Consider the following 25,877-nt stretch of genomic DNA (forward strand, 5'->3'; position numbering starts at 1 on the left):
ATTTTCATTCTAGAAATTTATTATTGGGGTAGAAGGTGTTATTTTGTTGGACTTTTAGTAAATCAGTATTGACAAACAAGTTCTCTGTTTCTGTCTGTCTCTCTCCCTCTCTCCCCCTCCTTCGTCTCCTCCCTCTCTCCCTCCTTCTCTCCCTTTCTCTCTCTCCTTCTCTGTCTGTCTCCCTCTCCCCGCCCCCCCCGTCCCATCTCCCACCTTCCCCTTACGGCATGGCAGATGGTCCGTGAACAGTACACTACAGCCACAGAAGGCACCCACGTGCAGAGGCCAGAGAACCCGTGTGTCTACAAAATTGGCATTTATGGCTGGAGAAAACGCTGCCTCTACTTATTTGTTCTCCTTTTACTCATCATCCTCCTTGTGAATTTTGCTCTCACGATTTGGATTCTTAAAGTGATGTGGTTTTCCCCAGTAAGTATCGTCTTCCTTTCCTGGCAAGCATGTTCTTCTTCTGTTTGTTGGATCACTTTATCCATATTGAATTGGTGGAAGCCTCCTTTAGTGTCATTGACGTTTGTTTCTGTCTGGATCAGGATGGTCTCGCGGCAAAATACTCGTGCTTTTTCTTTCTTTAATGTTTATGTTTGAGAGAGCGCAAGCGGGGGAGGGACAGAGAAAGGGGGACAGAGGATTCGAAGTGGGCTCAGCGCTGACAGCAGCCAGCCCCGTTTGGGGCACCGGCTCCCGAACCATGAGATCGTGACCTGAGCCGAAGTGGGATGCTGAACCCACTGAGCCACCCAGGCGCCCCCATACTCTACTTTTTCTTAATTTCACTATGAACTATAGTGTGTTGGGTTTTTTGTTTTTCTGTTGCAATTTTTTTTTATTAGTCATTATGTCTACACGTGAGAAAATGGTGCCAATCTTGGGTTTGAGTCAGAATTGCGTAATGATTATTCAATAATTTGTAAAATTTTATGAATCCTGTTTTCCTAATCTCATTAATCCATAAATAATAACCATCCAGATGCTACCCTCTCATTTGCTTAAAAAACTTTACTTTAGGGGCACCTGGGTGGCTCGGTCGGTTAAGCATCCGACTTCGGCTCAGGTCATGATCTCACGGTCCGTGAGTTCGAGCCCCACGTCGGGCTCTGTGCTGACAGCTCAGAGCCTGGAGCCTGTTTCGGATTCTGTGTCTCCCTCTCTCTCTGCCCCTCCCCTGTTCATGCTCTATCTCTGTCTCAAAAATAAATAAACGTTAAAAAAATTTTTTAAAAACTTTAAAATACGATAAATTAATAAATTCATGCACAGCTTCCTGCTTCAACACTTAGCAACACATTTACTAGGTGAAATACCAGTAGTCGTAAGGAATTCATATTCTATTTTACACATCCTCATGTTTTCTAGATTGTTGGCTAATGTTGTATGCTCTGATGATATTTTTGTGTACTTTTTGAAAAAATATTCATTTAATACAGAATATCTAGTTTTTGCTAGATAGTCACGGTGGCAAAAAACACCGCAATGAACATCACCTGTAGGTTTATCTGTTCCTCGCATGCATCTTGAAGGTGAAATAGGCAAGGACTCTCTCCAAGAACAGTAGTTGTAGCTTTCAGTGTGAAATGCCTTCCGCTGATGACTCTCTTTCTCTTTCTAGGCAAGTATTTCCTTCCTGCCACTGCTCTGTGGCCAGTAGGCACATTATTTATTTCGTTGACCTAAATAAATATTTACATTTTCATGTATTCAAAGAAGTAATATACCAACCCAATCGAAATATGCCTTAAGGGGCACCTGGGTAGCTCAGTCGGTTAAGCGGCCGACTTCGGCTCAGGTCATGATCTTGCGGTCTGTGAGTTTGAGCCCCGCGTTGGGCTCTGTGCTGACAGCTCGGAGCCTGGAGCCTGTTTCGGATTCTGTGTCTTCTTCTCTCTGACCCTCCCCCATTCATGCTCTGTCTCTCTCTGTCTCAAAAATAAACAAACGTTAAAAAAAATTTTTTTTAATGCCTTAAAATATGTTATTTAGGGGCGCCTGGGTGGCGCAGTCGGTTAAGCGTCCGACTTCAGCCAGGTCACGATCTCGCGGTCCATGAGTTCGAGCCCCGCGTCGGGCTCTATGCTGACAGCTCAGAGCCTGGAGCCTGTTTCTGATTCTGTGTCTCCCTCTCTCTCTGCCCCTCCCCCGTTCATGCTCTGTCTCTCTCTGTCCCAAAAATAAATTAAAAATGTTGAAAAAAAATTAAAAAAAAATATGTTATTTAATATAAACATTATACATTGTTATTATAAATTATATTTAACTATTAAAAATACCTAAATATATTTAACTTAGCCAAACAGAAGTAGTCATTTCTTCTTTAAAATTTACCAAAACAATATTTTTACGCTATCATAATAGTATTTTGTTCCATTGGACACCTTTATTAATGTGTCGTACATCATCTTCATTTTATCCATATATTAAATTTTTTAATGTTTGTTTTTGAGAGAGAAAGAGAGAGAGCACGAGTGGGGGAGGGGCAGAGAGAGAGGGAGACACAGAATCCAAAGCAGGCTCCAGGCTCCAAGCTGTCGGCACAGAGCCCGACGCGGGGCTCCAACTCACGAACCATGAGATCAAGACCTGAGCCGAAGTCAGATGCTTAACCGACTGAGCTAGCCAGGACACCCTCTAAATTTAAATTTTTTATGTTAATATTTTGGGGACAGTTAACTGAGGTTGGAGTCCTCAGATGATAAACTGTGGGATCTCTCGGATGCCTCCTGACTAGAGGGCCCTCCACTCACATGCAGTGTGCCCTTCAGTTATGCGGAATGTGGACAGAAAATTTACTAGGGAGGCCAGATTTTAATAGTCCCTTGGCATCAGGGACCGTGAGTTCTGTCAATCATCTTGGCACATGCTTAGCACTCAGTAAATATATCCTGAATGAATAAAGGTGTGCATTATATTAGAAATGTGTGTGAATTAATTTTATAGACTGTATGTGAATGTAAAGTGACCGTGTATCTACCTTGTGCTCTTGCCTTATATTGTAGCACTGAAAACAAGTTTTGGGCGTTATAGATTTTGATTACATTAACCCAAATTGTGCCAGCAGCTGAGTCCACTTCAAGTTAGGATGGCTAACCCCAGAGACCAGCAAATGTTTCCTTGCCATTGCTGCCCCTGTTCCTAGCCCGCACTTTCTCACGAGATACGGTCAGCACGCATGGCATTTTCTTCGACATTCAGGAACCTGTTGCTAATTCAGGGTGCTTCTGTGCTGCCTTTCAACAAAATAAGGTGAATAAACACACGTTCATGGATCAAAAGGCAAGATGCACAAAAAAGATTATTCTGCAGAAAGTGCCAGGGTTTGACCGAAAGACGATGGGTAGACTTTAGGTCATTCTCCTCAAAGTGAGATGCTATAAATGATATAGTTCTCATCTGTGGGTGAGCTTAATCCCTTGCTTTGGAAATACTCCCTACATACTATAAGTTAATTTATCCGTTCATTTTTTTCCTAGTTTGAAAGATTTCTCTGTATAGAAGATTGCAGTTTTGTTTTTATTTTTTTCATCTGTAAACTAATATCCTTCCTTGAAGACATACATGCCAAGGAAGTAACAGGACTATAAAAGAACCCTTTCATGAGCTTTGGCACCAAAATGATAAAAGCAGCTAGAGCTCTCAACATTTGCAGAAAGCTATAGAATTTTTAACAGGCAGCAGCTAGTTTCTCATTCTCTACCTGAATGCAGTCACCTAGTCATTAGTCTCGAGAGACTGAAAACCATAACTTCCCAAATTAGCAAAGTTTAGAAGACTTTCTCTGCTTCGATCCCCAGTGGGTAGCAATGGAAGGTTTATTATCTTACACATGTGATCATTCCAGTCCCCTTGTCCACTCTTCGTACTTTAATATTTCTCTATAGAAAACAGTAAAATCAACTATGGGTAATATATTTAAAAATGCCAAGATCAAATTATGGGGGAAGACAAGTAAAACATTACCAAATGAAAACACAAGGATGTCAAAGAATATCGAGACATCAAACAGAAGTTAAGTGTTGACAAGGGAACTAATCTGAACTCTGTGAAACCAAGCCTTTAACAGCCTCTATGTGCCCGACACGCATCACAAAGACCCCAGATCGTGAGCATCTCACCAATGAATTCCACTCTTAGCACTGTAACTTCGTGTAGGAGAATTTTACATAATTGCCACGTATGACATCTGTTGAATATAAAGTAATATTAGGACATCGTAGCAACTGATGCTAACCATAAAGGTTCTAGAATATTTCGTGTTGGCCACGATCATAACTAAATCGGTTAGGAATGTGGACGTTAAAAGAAATCAGTGCAATAAAGTGGCTAATTCCATTTTTCCTTTTTATACTTTCCTTCCATAAAACTAATAATATACAATATTAGTTTTAGTTCTAGTGTGCATGGTTACAAAATGACATCCATGAGTCTTATCAGTAAGTATGTCAAAATAAGGCATCTTTAATTTTTAATGACCCACATGGATTTTTTAAACCTTTATGGTTATTTATTTATTTGTATATAAAATATTTTAGTGCATTCAATGAATGTAATTTTAACAAGATAAGATGAAAGAATCCAAGCTTAAAAAGAAAAAAAAACCACACTAACCCTGAAAGTTAAATTTCTTTAGGTACTTTTTATTTGGGGGTAAAAAGGGATATAACCAATCAGAGCAGAATTGTAGTATTGAATAGCAGAATTAAGCTTATAGTTCTATATTGGTTCTTGACCCTCTCAGGAGCTACCCGGGTGAATCTGAAATTGGCCCCCAAACACGAAGGCAGGGAGAGACCAAAGAAAGAGGCAGGCTTCTCCAGGTTGGTAGGTGACAGTTTTTTGTGTTTATTTTAAATTATTATTTAATTATTATTTTTTTAATTCCAGTATAAGTAACATACTGTGTTATATTAGTTTCAGTAACCTGTAAGTAACCTGTAAGGCACTTTTCAGACTCAACAGTTATACACATTATGCAGTGCTCATCACATTGAGTGTATTCTGGATCCCCTTCCTCCCCCCTGCCCACCCCCCCTGCCCACCTCCCCTCCCGTAACCGTCTGTTTGCTCTGTATAGTTAAGAGCCTAGTTTTCAGTTAGTTTCTGTTTTTCTTTGTTCGTTGGTTTTGTTTCTTAAATTGCACATATGAGTGATACTGTATGGTATTTGTCTTTCTCTGACTGACTTATTTCACTCAGCGTGATACCCTCTAGATTCATCCATGTTGTTGCAAATGACAAGGTCCCGTTCTTTTTTATGCTGAGTAATATTCCCTTGTATGTACCACATCTTCTTTGCTCTTTCATCCATCAGTGGACCCTTGGGCTGCTTCCATATCTTGACTATTATAAATAATGCTGCAATGAATGTAGGGGCACATATACCTTTTCAAATTAGCGTTTTCCTTTTCTTTGGGTGAACACCCAGTACTGGAACTGCTAGATCGTATGGTGGGTCTGTTTGCAATTTTTTGAGGAAACTCCATACTGTTTTCCACAGGGGCTGCACAATTTTGCATTCCCCCCAGCAGTGCATGAGGGTTCCTTTTGCTCTACACCCTTGCCAACACTGTTGTTTCCTGTGTTGTCGATTTTAGCCACTCTGACCGGCGTGAGGTGGTATCTCAGTGTGGTTTTGATTCGTATTTCCCTGCTGAGGAGTGACGTTGAGCATCTTTTCATGTGTCTGTTGGCCATCTGGATGTCTTCTTTAGAAAAACGTCTGCTCGTCTCTTCTGCCCGTTTTGTGATCGGATTGTTTGTTTTTCAGTGTTGAGTTGCATAAGTTATTTACATACCTTGGATATTAACCCCTTATTTTGATGAAGTCCCAATAGTTTTGCTTTTGTTTCCCTTGCTTTGGGAGTCATGTCTAAAAGAACTTTTTCTTTAAAAAAAAATTTTTAAGGTTGATTTTTGAGAGACAGACAGAGACAGAGAGTGAGCAGGGGAGGGACAGAGAGAGAGAGGGAGACACAGAATCCGAAGCAGGCTCCAGGCTCCAGGCTCCGAGCTGTCAGCACAGAGCCCGACGCGGGGCTCGAACTCACAAACCGTTACATCATGACCTGAACCGAAGTCTGGATGCTTAACTGAGCCACTCAGGCGTCCCCTTAGTGATATTTTCTAACGCCTCCATTTGTTAACTATGGCATTTTATAAACTCTGAAAATCTGAAGAAAATTTATCAGCACTCACTGCATATGAAAACTTGAATACGTTGTTCTCTCAATGGCTTGTTTTCTTCATCTCTAAAATACTTGATGAATACTGGATGATACGTAAGTCCTTCCTGATGTAAACTTTGATGATGCTTTCTCAGGTGCTTTCCTCGTGGATTTTCAATAAGTACTGTTGTCTCATTTTGGCGGATCAAGACTCGTGATCTTGCTTTCCTTGCTTTGGATGGGTAGCGAATGTTGAATATGGCACACCAGCTCCATGGCAATCTAGACTGTGTTCGATTATGTATGAAAAGCTAATGAAGACAATCCCTACGATGGCTTTGTATGGTTAAATATCTTTTTTTTCAAAGTACCTGGTTTATGCTTGTGGTCAGCAGAATTGTAAGAAGGCTCCCATGACCTCCAGCCCTGGTGTCGTGTTCTGTATAATCCCCTCCCCTTGACTGTGGGCAGGACCTGTGATTTGCTTCTAGGACCTGTGATTTCAATCGAATATGGCAGAAGTGGTGGAATTAAGTCACGTTATGTAGCAAAGGCAAAGGCACTTTGCAGATACGATTAATGGCCCAAATCAGTGATTTTGAGTTAGTGAGGAGAGACATTATCCTGGGGAGGCCTGACTCAATCAGGTAAATGGCCTTAAAAGAAAGCCCTCTCGTGGGAGATTCTCCCGCTGGCCTTGAAGGCCTGAGCTGGCATGTTGAGAGGGTCTGTGAGGGGCCCCGTGGCGAGGACGAGGGGCAGACACTAGGGGCTGAGAGTGGCCCCTGGCAGCATGGGGACCTTGTTCCCTCTTCTGCAAGGAACTGAATGCTACCAACAGCCCCACAGCTTGGAGGGGAACCCCAAGTCCAGAAAGGAACCCCGCCTAGCTGATCCCTCAGCCGCAATTGTGTGAGACCCTGAGCAGCGCCCAGAATCCTGACCCAGGGAAACTGAGACAGAAGAAACACACAGTGTTTTCAGCTGCTACGTTCCCGATAGTTTGTTACATAGCAGTAGACAGTGAATACAGTGTTATCCACGATGCAGAGTGTTTCATTTCTCTTTTGCTAGATATTGACAACCGGAAAGAAAACCGAGAGAAAAACTCTAAAAGTACCTAAATGAATTTTCCTGATGATTTATATTCGTAACCACTTATTATTGAGGACATATTTAATTTTTGACTCTTTGTGTTGCTGGACATTGATATTTCTTAAGTAACTGAGGACATAAGAAAAAGATAAGAATATTTGAGCCTAATCTAATACTGTGCCTTTGAACCATTTACTACCTGAGAAATTCTTTATTCAGCAAGTAAATTTATTTCTTTTTGAAAATACTTTATTGTGTATCCTCAGTTTTTCACTTTAGTAACAAAAATGTTCTTATATGCATTATTAGGATAGATTGATTATTTCATTATAATCGAGGAAATCACCAAATATATGTATTGGTATATTATTATCGTGAAAAGAGCTTATATTTAAGAGTCTCTTTTTTATTTTAATAACTCCTAACTGATGCACACAGATTGCACAGTCCGTTTATTCCCATCAACTCAGTTCATCCTCACAATTACCCTATGAATATGACTTTGACTGACTACACCATTATATATTTTATTTTGGTGATTTCAGCGATCGGCGTACTTAACAAATACCAGTTTCCATGAAAATCAGGAACACCTAAGCCAGGTCTCCAGAGGTCTTCTGCACCCAGTTAGAAGGTAGTAAGTACTATGAAGACGGTGTCCTCGGATTCGGGGTCCTCACACCGTGTCCCAAGGAGCCCTAGTGGGATCTTAGGGGACCCAGGAAATACCACTTTTTCCCCAGCCAAGTTCAGAACCAGTGAAAAGGAGAAAAAGGAGTCAGGTAGGGACAGCTCAAAATAACATCTGTATTACTGATAAAAGCCAAGTGCAGGGTACAGTTTGGACCTGCCCAAACATCTTGTCCCTCAGAATTAGAGGAGTTACCCAGCAAGTCACAGAGAGCATGGGAAACTGCAGACACCTCTCCAAGGGCAGGGACCTGACCACTGTGCCACACTTCCGATCTGCCTCACTGTACCGACAGCAAACTGGAAATCTCAGGGCAGGTAGATCCTCAGGGACGGAGGAGCTGAGCCAATGGACTGCTTCTTCTCCCAACTCACCAGCCCTGCAGGGCGCTCCTCCCGGCCTGGGGTGCCGAGAGGGGCCAAAGTGTTTCTCTGATGGCAGGGCCCTCCTGTGTACCCCACTTCAGTGGCCCAATGTTGACTTTTCAGACTGCCAGAGAGGGGAAATCAGTCAGGATGTAAGTTAGAAATTGGGGGACCCGAAATGTGCAGGAAAGGGGAGCCCGTCCAGCCACCCTGGAGACCTGGTGATCCCTGACCCTGGTCACCCCAGCCTGCCTCTTCAGCTGCAGCAGTCTGAGATGAGGAGGTGACTCCATTGCGTACATCCAATCCTGTTATGGAAAATCAATGAGCGGATTCCCTTCCCATTGAGCCCAAAACCACATTAGCTCTTAAAATTCTGCGGATAGTTCTCTTTCGACTCAGTGCTTCTGCACACGTTATTCCCTCTACCTAGAACAGCGACACGCGCGCGCGCACACACACACACACACACACACACACACACACACAGAGTCTCAGCTCAAAGGGATGTTCCTTGACCATCCCCATCCACAGGCTAAGACAGGGTCCTCCTATCCTTCTATTTTCTAGGACCCCGATTTGTTTCCCCCGACACAGCACACATCATAATTTGAATTTGTATACCTTTCTGTGGTTGTTTAATGTCTGCTCACCCACTAGGATCATGTCCGTTAAGCCCAGTAGACTCAACATCTAGCATCTAGCATAAAATCAACACTCCCTAAATATTTCTTGCATACGTAACTGATCGAACGACTGAATGAGAGTATTTTCCTTATTTCCTTCGATTAAATTGTCGTTCTGTATTTTTAGCAAGGGAATAGAGAAGGAGCCAAGGCAACCCAGAATAGGCAAAGGCGATAGAAGATCAGGATAATCCGGTTGCTAAAGTGCAGATTAGGGAGGAGGCTGGAGGGTAACATCACACGGGAATGAGGGCTGTCCCGCTCGGTGTGCGTGACAGTTCCTGGAAAGGTTACTAGAGATAGATCTTGTGAAGCCACTTCCCAAAAGATGCTGGTTAATGGCGTCTAGAGTGGGGCTCAGGGTTCTCCCAGGGACCTGGGTCCAGGTTGTAGACCAGGTTTGGGAACACATTGCCTTAGGGTCATCTAGAGTTCAGACTACTTTCAGGTAATACAGTGTTACTTACGTGGTGTCACTTGTCCAGATTTCACGTTGTTTCCTAAAGCCTATCATTCTTAATGGTTGACGCCGAGACGTGTCGTAATGTAGAAGCATTCTGTTCCTTAACTGATGGAATGAAAATAGAAGGAGGAATACACCTGAATGGGATCATGCGGAGCAAGACATCGCACTTTGTCTAAAGAGCTGTCGACTCATCACCCGTATCTCAGCCCTGGTCTTCCTGGCAAATACGTCGAATAGCATTTATCAAATAGAATTCATTCAAAAAGAAAAGATGACGCATAAGCTGTTGAAATGGAAAGAATCCTTATCTGTGTCAGGCCTTGCTCATTTATTGAAGAGATCAAGTTCAGTCCAAACAAAAGTTGCTTGTCCGAAAATACTTTCTGCTAGAGTATTTCAGTATTTGACAAACGTTTCATTAGATTGGGCAGAGATTTTATTTAAAAATACCTTACTGGGCACCTGGGTGGCTCAGTCAGTTCAGCGTCTGACCCTTGGTTTTGGCTCAGGTCACGATCCCAAGGTTATAAGATGAAGCCCCATGTCGGGCTCTGTGCAGGCGGCGTTAGGATTCTCTCTCCCTCTCTCTCTCTGCCCCTGCCCTGTGCATGCTTGCTTTCTCTCTCTTTCTCTCTAAACACAAATAAGTGTTTAAAATATATATCTTACTTACTGCAGTAGCTGAGTGAAAAAAAGAATTTCTATCATATGTTCAGTTACTGATACGACAGTATATATATTTTTTAATTAATTTATTTTTATTTTTATTTTTTTTTAATATGTGAAATTTATTGTCACGACAGTATATTTTAAGATGCCTCTTTTCAGTGACAAGACTTTGCCCACGGAAATCACTGGGGGGGGGGGGGCAGGCACCCACAGGTCCCCCGGGGCCCACCAGGTCTGCAGGTGACGTTGTGCTCAGCCTGGCCCTTTGTTTGCCAAAAGCAGTGTGGTCTCTGCCCACAGGAAAACAGCAGATGTAAGGGTGAAGGCAGTGACATTTCATGTGGCCTGTAGATCGTGGAAGAGATTTCCACTTCTTCGCTGTACCTGTCTACCATGGTGACATCTCCCTCCGCCTCACAGAGTTTTACCCTCTGACTCCCACCTGCCTTTACAGAGACCCGTGCTCGTGGGGCGAGAGCAGGTGGCCTCCTGTTCTCCGTCCCTGCCTTCCAGAGCCTGGCCTCCTGGTCGTTCCATCGTCAGGGAGCCCTTGTTGGCTCCTGACACCCCCTCCCTCTTTCCCACTCATTTTTCACACCAACGGAAATTCGGATTAAAAGGAAACCATGACGCGGTGGCATTTTCAAGCAGCACCTTGACGTTTTCTCAAATTATTTACAGCTCTCTGAAAAGAATTACACGACATCGGTGCTTACCAGTCTAAAAAGCAAATTGAAATGTGTGATTCGTGTCTTAGTCATAATCCAGTGGGATTGATCCAGAGGTCACAGACAGTAAGAACGCGTACTAACTTAATGGCATTTTCTTTCTAAGAAGACAAGCTATTAGCGAGCCGGGGTGGAGGGGAGGAAGATACAGCTAGAGCTGGTCCGACTACACAGGAATTTCACTGATACGACAGTGACACAAGTCCCATTGTCACCGGTGTCTAGAGATGTGCATAGCACTGTAGTTTTCATTTTTATCTCAAGGACATTCCTTCAGTTTTCCTTTTTATTCTAACTTTTCCATGAGTGACTTAAGCATATTTTAACGATTGGGAAATAAAGAAAGCAAGAGCACCCAGTCTCACAAGCCTTAGGTTCTTGCCCCGCCTGGTGGCAGTCAGTCATCCGCTTACCCCGGGCACCAGATCCACGTTCCCGTCATGGGGAGTATCCCAGCACAGTAAATGTGCTCTAGCTGCAAATGGATCCACATGCTTCCCTTTCCCACTAATGATGTAAGACTGATAACGCCTTTGGGCAAATAGTTTGTTTTTTTTCTCATGAATGCTAATGAAGAGAATATCTTGTAATTAATAAACCCACCTAGTCTCACTCACTTCTTGAAGTGTTACTTGCTTAAAAAAGAACAAAAGCCCAATTTTTACCAGTACTGGAAGATGGAAAGAACATTAGCTTAGGAGCCAGACTGGATAAGAATCTTGGTTTTAATTAGGATTATGTTCATCTGTGATTTTCTGATGGTGCACACGCACACAGTACTGTTTGCAAGTATTTGTGTGTGTGTGTGTGTGTGTGTGTGTGTGTGTGTGTTTCAATATAATTTATTGTCAAGTCAGCTGACATACAATGTATACAGTGTGCTCTTGGCTTTGGGAGTAGATTCCCATGATTCATCGCTTACAAACAGCGCCCAGTGCTCATCCCAACAAGTGCCCTCCTCACCCACTTTCCCCTCTCCCCCACCCCCCATCAAACCTCAGTTTGTTTTTTGTATTTAAGGGTCTCCTGTGGTTTGCCTCCCTCTCCATTTGAAACTATTTTTCCCCTTCCCCTCCCCCACGGTCTTCATTAAGTTTCTCAAATTCCGCATATGAGTGAAAACATATGATCTCTGTCTTTTTTGCCTGCCTTATTTCACTTAGCATAATACCCTCCGGTTCCATCCATGTTGTTACAAATGGCGAGATTTCATGCTTTCTCATTGCCAGGTAGTGTTCCATTGTATATATAAACCTCTTTTTTAAATTTTAATATTTATTATTTTTGAGAGAGAAACAGAGAACAAGCAGGGGAGGGGCAGAGAGAGAATAGACACAGGATCTGAAGCAGGCTCCAGGCTCCGAGCTGTCAGCACAGAGCCCGACGCGGGGCTCAAGCTCACGAACCATGAGATCATGACCTGAGCCAAAGTTGGACGCTCAACCGACTGAGCCACCCAGGGACCCCTAAACCACATCTTCTTTATCCATTCATCAGTTGGTGGACATTTGGGCTTTTTCCATAATTTGGCTATTGTTGATAGTGCTGCTGTAAACACTGGGGTGCATGTGCCCCTATGCATCAGCACTGCTGTGTCCTTTGGATAAATTCCTAGTAGTGCAATTGCTGGGTCGTAGGGTAGTTCTATTTTCAGTTGTTTGCTATTATTTATGATACTTAAATGCTTGGTTTAAATGTGGCACAAAATTACGAAATCCTTGGGCCAAAGTGTTTTTTACTTTATTCTGTGTTGAGCACAAAATGAATGTCATCCCGTTAAACTTCTCGCTGTAAAAATATGGGGAAAGTCACACTCAGACAATATTATCATTCCATGGGTCAAATATGGGTCTGAGCATGGACGATGTGGTTGATATTAGTACAAAGAGCAGGGGGTTAAAACCATCACTGAAACAAAGGTCTGTGTGGTCAGTAGTCACCTTTGCGATAGAGCCACAATGCTTGGACTGTATGTGACTGTCAGATGTGAAAGTCCGACCAATTTCAGACATTCTGTCTACAGAGTTTGAGATAACAGAATTTCAAGGATGACTATACTCAAAAAAAAAAAAAAATGAGACACAGAGAGGGGCACCATTTATCTACTGTGTCTTAAGAATTAATAGGAGACTTTTCAGCGTCCTCCTCCATAGCAATCTTTCTATGACAAAGTTCATTATTGCCATTCCATTAAGAACCGTTTAAAAGTGAACTTGAGTCTTTCTTATCTTTCTGTCTTGGCCCAGACTGAGTCCCACACGCTCCGAGAAATAGTCTCCAGTTTCTCTATTAATCATGCCTCGTTCTGAACTCTCAAAGTTGTCTGTACTACTGGTATATTTTTTCACGTCAGAGAAACTTTCTGAGGGGCCAGTAGAGGTTTTTGTTCTGTTTTATTTTAATTCCCAGTATCACAGTGCCTTGTACGGAATTTAGGTCCCCAGTAAATACTTGCCACTCCTAAAAAACGAGAAGAAATGAAAGATGATTTTCGCACATGTGTATGAAATTAGCGACGACCAAGAAAAAAACGGCACAAATTCAGTACTAGGTTGATTACACAAAATTACTATAGGATTTGCCGATGGGTGGGTGGATGCAAAACTATGAATCAGAAATTTGCTCATCTATTATGTATTTTGTTCATAGACTCTGATACTGAGCGGACCATGACATTCGCTCACAAATTCTCAATTTCTTTGCCAACGCACTTGGATAAATAATGTGTGTCCTTAAAGTTGTTTCCCCAAATTCTCTGAGATGTCAGCGTGGTGGTATAACATTGACTTCTCTTCGTATCCAAATGTCCAGGTGAGTGGTAGCAAAAGCATCTGATCTCTAGGACACTTCCCAGCTGTGAGTTGTATAAAACAATATGGACTGATTGATTTGCTGTAGACTCCTCCTGTTGGCCAGCCTGGTACTCTGACTTTAATCCCCAAATCTATACTGCTTGAATCACCTGGTCTGAGTATTCCCACACTACTGGTAATATATGGAGAAGCACATTCAGATATTCTGGAAATTTGGTTTTAATGCCAGGATAGTAGAAAACGATGATGGTTATGATGATAAATAACTTTGTGTAGTGCTTTAGAACGTATAAAGCACTTTCAAGTGTATACAGCATTATAAACATATCCATATATAACGTCTCTGTATAATGCCACCTTTTCCAAATAGCAAATTAAGGAACTACCATTCAGAGTATTCCTGATATGAGCAGTTTTAACTAGATTTCTCTCCCCAAACACCCGGTTTTATGAACACCATTTATAGAATGATCTGTTTTTTGCTTTTGACAACTTTTACTACTTTTAATGTTTGTGAATTTTGTATGCAGTTTTGAAAGAAAGAAGACTTGAGAAAGAAACAAGAAATTACTCCTAACAGAACTGTCTAAAAAAAAATTTTAACATTTATTTATTTTTGAGAGACAGAGAGAGACAAAGCATGAGCGGGGCAAGGGCAGAGAGAGAGGGAGACCCAGAATCCGAAGCAGGCTCCGGGCCCTGAGCTGTCAGCACAGAGCCCGACGCGGGGCTCGAGCTCACGAACCGTGAGATCGTGACCTGAGCCGATGTCGGCTGCTCAACCAACTGAGCCACCTAGGTGCCCCCGATTTTTAAAAAACCTTTTAACATTTATTTACTTTTGAGATAGACAAAGCATGAGGGGAGAGAAGCAGAGAGAGAGAGGGACCCTAACGGAACTATCTAGATATAGCTTGGTATATTTGCATAATGCTTCCTTTATCATATAATAGGCGGCTATGAAGAGAATCTGCTTTAGAGCTATATGCTTCCTCTACCTGTTTATGGCTTCTTTTGACAATGTGTTAGGACCCAATTTTCATTATGATAAGCTTATTATTGTTTTCACATATAGATAAGAGGGCAAAGTCATTCCTCCTTCCTTTTAACTTTCCAGGTGTCCTTAGCACTATGACCTGATTCTTGTCTTTGCAGTATATGGTGAATAATTTCAAACATAGAGCCTGCAAATACAAAATTCTCCATGAAGTTGTGTGTCATCTTTACAAAGTACCACGCTGATCTTTTCTCATGTTTACAGTAGTGTTATCTGTGCTACTCGGTGAACACACCATCCAGTCATTCTTGGCTCTTTGATGTCCCTTCATTTTCTTCTTGTCTCTCAAACCGCTCTGCTCTTACGGTGGCTTCTCTCCTGTTTCCTTCCCTGGGTCGTTTTATTAACTCTACGAGGTAGAAGAGAAGCCAGTCTATGTGTGTTTTCCTAATACCGTATCTATGCCACCGCATACGAGGCACCGCTCCATAAACATAGGTGTTCCTTAACTTGAAGTGTCAGAAATTTAAAAATTGTCTGAGATCACCGGGTGAGAAGATAAGAATTAGAATTTGCATCCACTTCATTTCATTTGAAATCCGCCCTTTTTTCACTGCACCACACACATGGGCTATCGTAGATGGCGGTAATAAAAAGAAATAGTTGACCAGCATACTTCCCCTAACATGATAGCGAATATTTACCCGAACCGGCAGCCAGAAACATACTTGATACTGAAACCCTAGAGGCATTTCTGTTGAAGCCAAAAACAAGAGAAGTGTATTACTGTATGCTACCCTTTTGTTTTTTGAAATATTGTCAGTACAGCAAGGCAATCTGTTAAATAAGGCATTGAAATAGTTAAACAGCAGATGATTTGAGGGAAAAGAATTACTTGCAAATTATTACCATGTTGTCTTATAAAATCCAGAAGAATTAAATGCAAAACCCCTGAAACAAATACGAAAGTTTGATATGTTGAGTAATAAAATGAGGTACAAAATGTAGTGTCTAACACCCACTCATATTTTAGTCCCAACTAGTTAGAAAATGAACTAGAAGAATCACACTTCATATTGCAATAATGACACAAGTCCGCAAGACTCTCAATTTGCGGGAATATACTTTCGACAGTCCCGAAAGGAACCCTGAGTAAAAGGGTCTGCACAGCACAGGATGAAAAGACTTCATAGTAGCTTTATTCATGACAAAGAATAACAAGGGAAAGCTTGCTCTAGCAAATACCAAAACATTCCATAAAACTAGAATGATCTGGCGCCTGGGTGGCTCCGTCGGTTAAGCATCCGACTTCCGCTCAGGTGATGGTCTCGCAGCTCTGTGAGTTCGAGCCCCGCATCAGGCTCTCTGCTGTCAGCACGGAACCCGCTTCAGATCCTCTCTCTGCCCTTCGCCTGCTCGCGCTCTCGTTCTATCTCAAAAGTCAATAAACATTAAAAAAAAACCCGTCCAAATCATGTGGCTCATAAACACCAAAAAGACCCATGGAACATAAAGAGATTTTAGAGACAGAATATAAATTAGTAAATTCAGTACAATTATAATCTCACTTTTCTAAAGCTTATGCTTAATTAAAATGTTTCTGAAATACAAGTAAGCTCCATAATTTTAATGTAATAATGTAAATAATGTAATAAATTAAAACATTAAAAATTATGTAACTTCTTTGTGACGTTAATAATTATAAATTGATAAACTGGTAAGCTGATAAATATAAAAACTGATAACTGATAAGTATAAACTGATAAATATATAAACTGATAAAAAATTAAAACTTGTTTGATGGGAAAGGGTGGTAAACGCAAATACATCCTACTAACTTCAAAATCATTGTCAGGCAGTAACCAATATTTTGCCGTACACTGGGATAACTTTGCTGCTTAAACAAAGGTAGAGCATATCATACCTATTTGTCTTTATTTCCTTGTGAAAGATTCTGTGCTGCCTCTATTGTACAAATATGCCAATACATTTGAATAATGTAAGTTGAGGGGGGGAAGGTGCATTGCTTCGTGAGTCTATGGAAAACTTAGGGAAACTACCCTGCATTTAAGTTTTGCGGTGATATAGTGGGAAAATTATGAGCCAAAAGAATATGTATGTTGTACTGCCAGAGTATTTGTATATTGTATATTTTCCTTTATAGGTTTTTATTAGGTGGCATTTTGTAGTTTGGATCATTCCTTGGATTGCTTTTAATGTCAAAATGAAATTATCCATTTTTCATCAGAAGACAACTTTACTAGCAAATAAGTTTTTGTTCCAGGGGGTTTTTGCTTTTGTATATCTGTAATAATATTAAAGGGATTTTTCTTCTAGGAGAGGATATATTTTTAACTTGTTTTGGAAGTCAATAGAAGGTATAATTCAGTTGAAATTAAATTTGCTTCTATAGCAAGTTGCTGGGAAACATCAATTTCATTAAATGAAGTATACCCAGAACTGGTTTCCATATATATTTCTAGAGACTCTCAAAGTTTTACTGTTGACGAGTCAGCTGATCAACTTGACCAAACTTTATCCTTTCTTATGCTGAGCCAAAATGAAAATTCATTATCCAGTCTTCTGCATGGTTTAGAAGAAATAAACATCAAAACTTCCTAAGATATAAAGCATTGAGAAATGAGTCTCTTTATGGGTATTTGAAAATAGACAAGACAATCACTGATTATTCTGAGACTATTCCCCAAGGACATCTTTACACAAAATATGCTCACTTTAATTTCTCATTAAATTCTAGGAACCCCTTGCCCACAATATGAAAAATCAGGATCACGATAAAATTGAGAGAAAATTGTATACAAATCATACCACTGAAGAATAAATTTATGTCTGTCCTTGATCTGTTGCAGTGCTTTGGAATATAGTCAGATAAAAAAACTGTAAACATTCATTCGTGAAATAATTCTTCCTGTTTCTAAGGGAAAAAAATCCTTATGAACTAGAAAAACTCACATTTTTTTGATGCCTAAAGTTTTTACTAGCAGCCTAGCAAGGAAGAAAAGTTGCGTAAAGAACTCCCAGAAGTGATTGAAAAAACCCAAAAACCTGAGGTAAACAAATAATAGTTATGAGAATAATTAAAGGAGCCTCAGTTTGATTTTATATCACCTCTCAAGTGTCGGCATGAAGTTTATGAAAGCACGACAAGGCTAAAAACTTCAAAATCACTACAACATCCCCCCAAATGCCAAATTTCTTACTACACACCATGGGTCATCCTAAACGTGCAAATTCTGAAGTAATACCAATTATCAACCTGTTCGTTTTTTAAATGTATGCTGAGCAGCTAACGTAAGGTAACATGGATCTCGCGGTTGCAAAGGCCAATCAGTGAACCCATTGTTGGGTCCTGCTGTGTGTAGGGTGGTAGCCCCCACAATACAGGCCGGGTTTACAAAGCTCTCAGTGCAGTAGAGGTCTAGATACATGTAACATAATGGGATAAGGTTTCTATGAGAGATGTGATCAAACTTTTGTAGAAATCCAGAAGAAGGAGTTATGGTGGCCTGAGGAGATCAGAAAAGCTTCAACAGGACTCCAATCATTTGGGGATGCAATACAAGGATGAAGAAAGATTGTTGAGTGAGAAGTGTATTGTCACGAAGATGTAAGGTTCGAAGGAGAAGGGCAGGAGATAAACCTGTAGAAATAGGGACCACGTATAAGAGCCTTGTATGCCCGTAGGTCACTTGTGTGGTATTGTGTACACCAGTTTTTAAAGAGGGAGAGTAAACGTTAGGTTAGTGTTTTAAGAAATTATCTGGAGAACACTAAGGAGGGGTACTCACGTGTAAGAGGATGTGTGTGAGGGTTTAACATATATTCAGTATTTACATGGTGCCAAGCATGCAACTCCAAGAAACGCGGGCCTTTCACAAAGAAGCCTAGGAGGACGTTGTTGAGAAAAAGTGCCAAAGGAACAGTCGAAGCCAAAAGATAAACCAAACTGCCCGAAGCCTCAAGGGAAGGTGGAGTGCGAAGAATTATGGATTGGCCAACAGTCCCAAATGCTACAAGAATTTTCCAGTAGAATGCAAATTGAGAAGGGGCGTTGGATTTTTTAATAACAAGGTTATTGGGGAGAGCAATTTCAGTAGAACGGTGATGGTGGAAGCCACGTTGTCATGGGCCAAAGACCGAGTGGGACTTGAGGCAGTGTGAATTGAATGTGGACTCTGACAGAATGTGACTCATGCGTTGTGGGTACATTCAGCTTTTTTTTTTTTTTAATTTTTTTTTCAACGTTTATTTATTTTGGGGACAGAGAGAGACAGAGCTTGAACGGGGGAGGGGCAGAGAAAGAGGGAGACACAGAATCGGAAACAGGCTCCAGGCTCTGAGCCATCAGCCCAGAGCCCGACGCGGGGCTCGAACTCACGGACCGCGAGATCGTGACCTGGCTGAAGTCGGACGCTTAACCGACTGCGCCACCCAGGCGCCCCTGCATTCAGCTTTAATGGAAGCTGCCGGTGTTGAGGACGGATTGCGCCAACTCCCACCAGGACGTGAGAGTTCCAGAGCCTCCACATCCACTGCTTGCCACTGACTCTTGACATTTTCTATAATTTTTTCAGCTTTATTGAAGTAGAGTTGACAAAATTGAAAGAGATTTGAGGCGTACCACATGATGATATGATAGACACACACATTGCGAAAGGACTTCCCTCAGGGAGTTCACACATCCATCACCTCCCATATTTACCTTTTGTGTGTGAGGGAGAATAAGTTCTACTCTATTAGCAAATTTAAACTACCCAAAACAGTGGTATCAGCTATAGTCACCATGTTGTTACACAATAGATCCTGAGACTCCATTCAGGTCTTTTAACTGAATGTCTGTACCTTTTTACCAACCTTTTCCTACTTCTCCCCACCCTACCCCACGCCACCCCCAGCCCCTGGCAACCACTTTTCTATCTGTTTCCATGAATTTGATTTCCCCCCTCTTTAGATTTCACATAAAGTTATACTATGCAGTATTTGCCTTTCTCTGTATGACCATTTCACCTAGCATAAGACCCTCCGTGTTCATCCAGGTTGTCACAAAAGACAGGATTTCCCTCTTTTTTTTAAGGCTAAATAATATTCCATTGTCATTGTATACCACATGAGAATAATGTATAATCTGCTGCTGTTGGGCTGAATGTTTATCTGGTCTAACGTACAGTTTCACCACCCTGTTTCCTTAGTGATTTTCTGTCTGAGTGATGTATCCATTGTTGAAAGTGGAATATTGAAGTTTCCTGCTATTACTGTATTACTCTCTATTTCTCCCTTCAGTTCTTATACTCAAATGTTGGGTGCATATTTTGTGGCGTTACATTCTCTTGATGAATTGACCCTCTTAGCATTCTATAATGACCTTCTTCATCTCTTGCTATAGTCCTTGGTTTATAGTCTGTTTTTTCTGATATAAGAATAGCTACCCTTGATTCCTGTTGGTTTCCATTTTCATGGAATATCTTTTTCCATCACTTTCAGTCTATATGTGTCTGTAGAGATGAAATCAGTCTCTTATAGGCAGCATGTAGTTGACTCTTGTTTGGTTTTATTGTGTTATCTAGCCACCCTGTGTCTTTTGAGTGGAAAATTTAGTCCATTTACATTTCAAGTAATTTTTGGTAGGTATGAACTTATGACTGTCATTTTGTTGATTGTTTTCTGGTTGTTTTGTAATTCCTTGGTTCCCTTCTTCAAGTCTTGTTTCCTTCCTTTGTGATTTGATGATTTTTACATAGTGTTCTGCTTATGTTCTTTTCCCTTTATCTTTTGTGAATCTACTATAGGCTTTGGCTTTGGTTACCATAAGGCTTACATAAAACGCTCATAGTTATAACAGTCTATTATTTTTTTAAGAAATAAAAGAGTTTTATTACAGCCCAAGTTAAAGACAGCTGCCTGGGATACACAATCTTTACAAAGAAGAGAGTGCTCTAGGGAAGGAACATTAGGTGCAGAGTTACATATGTTTTTTACATCAAGAGTTACAAGTCAACTTGATAAAGGACATCCAGAAAGTTACAGGTTTTATCTTATTTTTTAAAATTTTAGGGGCGCCTGGGTGGCGCAGTCGGTTAAGCGTCCGACTTCAGCCAGGTCACGATCTCGCGGTCCGGGAGTTCGAGCCCCGCGTCAGGCTCTGGGCTGATGGCTCAGAGCCTGGAGCCTGTTTCCGATTCTGTGTCTCCCTCTCTCTCTGCCCCTCCCCCCGTTCATGCTCTGTCTCTCTCTGTCCCAAAAAGAAATAAACGTTAAAAAAAAAAAAGTTTAAAATTTTAATTCCAATACAGTTAACACACAGTGTTGTATTAGTTTCAGGTGTAAAATATGGTGATTCAAAAATTCCATACATCCCCCAGCGTTTATCACAGAAGTGCACTCCTTAATCCCTATCATCTATTTCACCCATCTCAGAACCCACCTTCCCTCTACTAACCATCAGTTTGTTCTCCATAGTCAAGAGAATGTTTCTTGGTTTGTGTGTGTGTGTGTGTCTCTCTCTGTTTTTACACTGACTCGTTGTTTTAGTTTTCAAATTCCACATATGAATGAAATCATATGGTATTTGTCTTTATCTGACTTATTTCACTTAGCATCATACTCTCTCACTCCATTTGTATTATTGCAAGTGGCAAGATTTCTCTATTTTTGTGGCTGAATAATATTCCATTGTATATACATACCACATCTCTTTTATCCATTCATCTATCGATGGACACTTGGGCTGCTTCCATAATTTGGCTATTGTAAATAATGCTGCTGTAAACATAGGGGTTCATGAATCACTTTGAATTAGTGCTTTTGCATTTTGTGGGTAAATACCCAGTAGTATGATTACTAGATCCTAGGGTAGTTCTATTTTTAATGTTTTAAGGAATCTCCATACCATTTTCCACAGTGGCTGCCCCAGTGTGCATTCAGCAAACTATCAGCAGTGAAAGTAAGTTCCTTTTTATCCACATCCTTACCAACACTTGTTGTTTCTTGTGTTTTTTATTTTAGCCACTCTGACAAGTGTAAGGTGGTATCTCATTATAGTTTTGATTTGTATTTCCTTCAAGGTGAGTGCTGTTGAGCATCCTTTCATGTGTCTGTTGACCATCTGGACGTCTTCTTTGGAGAAATGTCTGTCCATATCTTCTGCCCTTTTTTAAGTTGGGTTATTTGTTTTTTGGGTGTTGAGTTGTATCAGTTCTTCATATATTTTGGATACTAACTCTTTATTGGATATGTCATTTCCAAATATCTTCTCCCATTCAGCAGGTTGACTTTTAGTCTTGTTGATTGTTTCCCTCTCCATGAAGAAGTGGTTTTTCTTTTTATTTAGGTGCAGTCCCAGTAGTTTATTTTTTACTTTATTTTCCTTGCCTTAGGAGACATATCTAGAAATGTTGCCATGGCCAATGTCAGAGACATTACTGCTTGTGCTCTCTTCCAGGATTTTTGTGGTTTCAGATCTCACATTTAGGTTGTTAATCCATTTTAAATTTATTTTTGTGTATGGTGGGAGAAGGTAGTCCAGTTTCATTGGAGTTTTCAGCCTTACACCCCATTCTCCAAAGAAAGGAGAGAGGCTGGAAATGATTGATCATGCCTACATAAGGAAGCCCTCCATAAATCCCAGTCGTAAGGGATAAGGGGAGCTTCTAGATTAGCAAACATATCCACACCAGGAGAGTGATATACCCCAACTCCATGGAGACAAATCCAAAGGTCCCTGCACGTGGGATTTTCCCAGACCATGCCCTATATAGCTCTTTGTCTGGCTGTATATCTGTGTCCTATACCATATTTTTTAATATACTGGTAATTATAAGTTTTTCCTTGAGTTTTGTGACCTGTTTAGCAATTTAATCAAACCCAAGGAGGGGACCATTGGAACCTCCAATAAAGAGCTGGTTGGTCAGAAGCACAGGTGATAACCTTGGCTTATGACTGGCATCTAAAAGCGGTTGGGTGGGACTGAGCCCTTAGTCTGTGGAATTTGGTGATGTCTCTGGGAAGATATGTCTGAATTGAATTGAATTCTTGGACACTCTGCTGGGATATGAGGATTTATAGTTGCGGGGAAAACTTCCACTCATTTATTTGGTGACCAGAAATGTCAGAAATGAAGTGTCTATGTGAGGAACAGGATCCTCAACAGGAAGGAAAGACATAGTAGGGGAGAACTGAGTTTTTCCTACAGAGGAAGGAAAAAAAACCCCAAGTGTTTCCTTACCATACCCAGCTGGCCTTTAGAAAATGTTGAATGGGGCAGTGCTGATCGGAGAAGGAAAGCGGAGGGTAATCTATTTCCTACAAGAAGGGAAAGTTATCAAAGGTAGTTATGTGAAACCAAATTAATGTAGTAAATTCAAAAGGATATGTAAGTTAATTAAACTTTAAGAGATGAAAGGAAATCAGAGAAGCCTGCAGAACTATCAAATATTTTGCAGTTTTTGACCTCCAGAATGAAGAAAGCCAACAACAATAGGAAATTAACCAGATGAATTTAGGGTTCCAGGGAAAGTTAACTAGATCGTGTTCTACTTGAGTTCGAGCTGTGAATGCTAAGCTTGCAACTAAGAAAATGATGATTAAGGGCCAGAGAAGCACCCCATCTGCGAGCTCCAGCTTTGGGAAGATGAAAAGTGGGGAAGGGTTTGTGCCACAGGTAAAGGTTAAAGTCATGGATGGGAAGAATTTGAGTCATGACACTGTTCTTGTTACATGGAAGGGGTTTGCACTGAGCGTTCATTCACCCTTCTGGCGTTCTGTGTAAATTGCCTAAGGATTCAACCAAGGCATCATCCTGCAGGGACTGCTCTCCCTGCCCCCTGCTATTGCCCAGAAGTGTTGAGCCCACTCTGAACGAGTGGTGGGAGCAGAACAGAGTCAAAATCTGGCACTTGGTTGATTTTTGCCAAAACAATGAATGAGTCACGATACAGTCACATTATGATTGACAGCAGCTGATGCACCAAAGGAAGGAAAGCCAGAGATGAGATGTCCCATACACATGAAACTGACAGTGTGGTGCAATGTAGGATCTAAGTGACCTCGAGCTTTATCAGCTTAACTGATGTTTTTCTGGACACGGATCGTTTAACAGCTCAACAACCATGTGCTGAGCGCTTTTGTGCATCAGATACTAAACGAAGAGTTGAGAATAGATGTGGTTCATCCCTGCTCACAAGAAGTATCCTGGCTAATCTGTTGCTACAAAACATGTTAGTCTAAAAACAAATGGCTTAAAACAAAAGCTATTTTATCGTAACTTTTGATTTTGTAAGTCAGAAAATGGGGCAGGGCTCAGCTAGGCAATCTGCCCGCCACCACCCCTCATGTCAATTGAGGTCACTCAGATATAATTAGCTGGTATTAGGGCTGGTTTGGAGGGTTTGGGATGACTTCATTCACATATCTGGTGCCAGTGCAGGGATGGCTGGAAAGCTGGGCTCAGCTGAAACTGACAACTGGAGAGTCTGCCCTTGGTCTCCCCAGCATGTGATCTCAAGGTCCCTGGACTTCTTACATGGTAAGACTAGTCAGGACTTCTAAAGTATTCCAGTAGGCCTGAGCAGAAGCCTCAAGACTTCTTTTGATGTCATACCTGCTGGTAGGCCAGATTCATGGGCAGAAGATTATACTCTACCTCTCGGAGGAATAGCCAATATTTTGTGCAGAAACAAACAGGCTCTTATATTAGTAATGATATAAGTGCTACTACAGAGTTATGCACAAGGTGCTGTGGACAGGGAGAACTGAAACGTAGGATTAGTAAGAATTAGCTGTATAAATTAAAATAAGAAAGTTATTCGTCAACTCCATGAGCAAACACACGGATGCCGAAAGAGCGTGCTGCCACTCCTATGATACAAGGAAGTAGAAGTGAGGGAACCATAACGCCATCAGCAAGAGTCAGGAGAGACTGAGGGATCCAGAGCAAGTCTGTTCCACCTCAAGGGTCAAGAACGGACCTGGTGCCCAGAGCCTATGGCCACACGGCTCCAGACCCTCTCCTCATAAACAGGAGTCAGTGGGGAGCAGCAGGCACTCACCTCTTAATGCCCCTCCCCTTCCCCGATTTCCCTCCGCCATCGGCCTCCAGTGCGCTGCAGATGAGGCCCAACTCCCTTTCATCCCCATCGATGTTGGTCACCATAGGAAACCCTCGCCTCCCCACTGCTCATCTCTTCCACTCAAAGGCTCTGAGGTTCTGCTCACGCACTGTCCTCTCCTACCCTCATCCTTCCCCAACTCTGGGAACCCTCTGTTCGACCCTCTGGAATTCAGGACTTCCATCAGCATGACGAATGTCTTACTTGGCCCATCACTTTAAGCACTCATTAAAGGGCCAGGCTTCTTCCCTGTAAAATGACTGTTTTCCCATTTGCAGGTATAACTATTTGGTAAGGAGATAGGTTTAAACTATGTAAAGACACTGTTTTCGTCAACCCTTCCATTCATTTGTTTATTTTTGCATGTCTGTATGGACTCATGATTTCTAATTCTATTCAGTGGGCTCTCATAATCCATTGCTGCCATTTCTTTCAGTGCTTATATTCAGTCTGATTTGGCCTCTGGGAGCCCCTTTTAGCCGGCTTTTCTGCCTTTTGGTCTATCCTCAATATTCTCTGTGCCCTTTCTTGTCTACCCGCACAGGATCTTCCAGGCTCATCATGCTCTTTGCTTACTCTGGCCCTGAAATTAGCTGTCTCTCCAAGGAGCTCTAATCCCTCTTAGTGTGGAATGGTATTTAGAACCTGAGATTCAAGTGTCAGACGCGCTCATTGTGGTCAGTGTGCTGCTAGCCCAGAGCCACTCAGAGGACATGTAACTAACACCTGCGTGCACGCATGCAGATACACACACACACACACACACACACACACACACACACTTTTATATGAACATTTCTCTACCTATCCATCTACATGTGGAACACCATGGGTTCATACAAATGTTTAACTTCAGTGCAACAATATGGGGATTAACCTGATTTTCTCTCTTTTTGTATTTGTACCTCCCTTCCGTGACAATGAGGAACTTAGCTCCCTTGTTCTTTCATCTACTTATAAACTCAACCCCTTGCATGTTTCCACCCTCGTACCTCTGCCACCACCCTCTCCCCATTGCACTTGAGCTGGACACACTTCCCCGGGGGAGCTTCGCCACTGAGGGGTTC

The 25,877-nt window shown here is 41.6% G+C and overlaps 1 protein-coding gene across 4 annotated transcripts in view; it reads left to right on the forward strand.

Annotated features, from left to right (window-relative positions):
* Window positions 1-25,877, forward strand: part of SGCG (sarcoglycan gamma) — a 133,553-nt gene that overhangs the window by 51,734 nt on the left and 55,942 nt on the right. For 3 of the 4 annotated variants that reach the window (XM_043575085.1, XM_043575080.1, XM_043575093.1), the window contains one exon: window positions 235-429. The exons of the other annotated variant lie outside the window; for it this stretch is intronic. In XM_043575085.1, coding sequence (XP_043431020.1) covers window positions 235-429 — 195 coding nt within the window. The remainder of the gene's footprint in view (window positions 1-234; window positions 430-25,877) is intronic. 4 annotated transcript variants of the gene reach the window in all.

This window comes from Prionailurus bengalensis, chromosome A1 (assembly GCF_016509475.1).
Source record: "Prionailurus bengalensis isolate Pbe53 chromosome A1, Fcat_Pben_1.1_paternal_pri, whole genome shotgun sequence".
NCBI classification, from domain to species: Eukaryota; Metazoa; Chordata; class Mammalia; order Carnivora; family Felidae; genus Prionailurus; species Prionailurus bengalensis.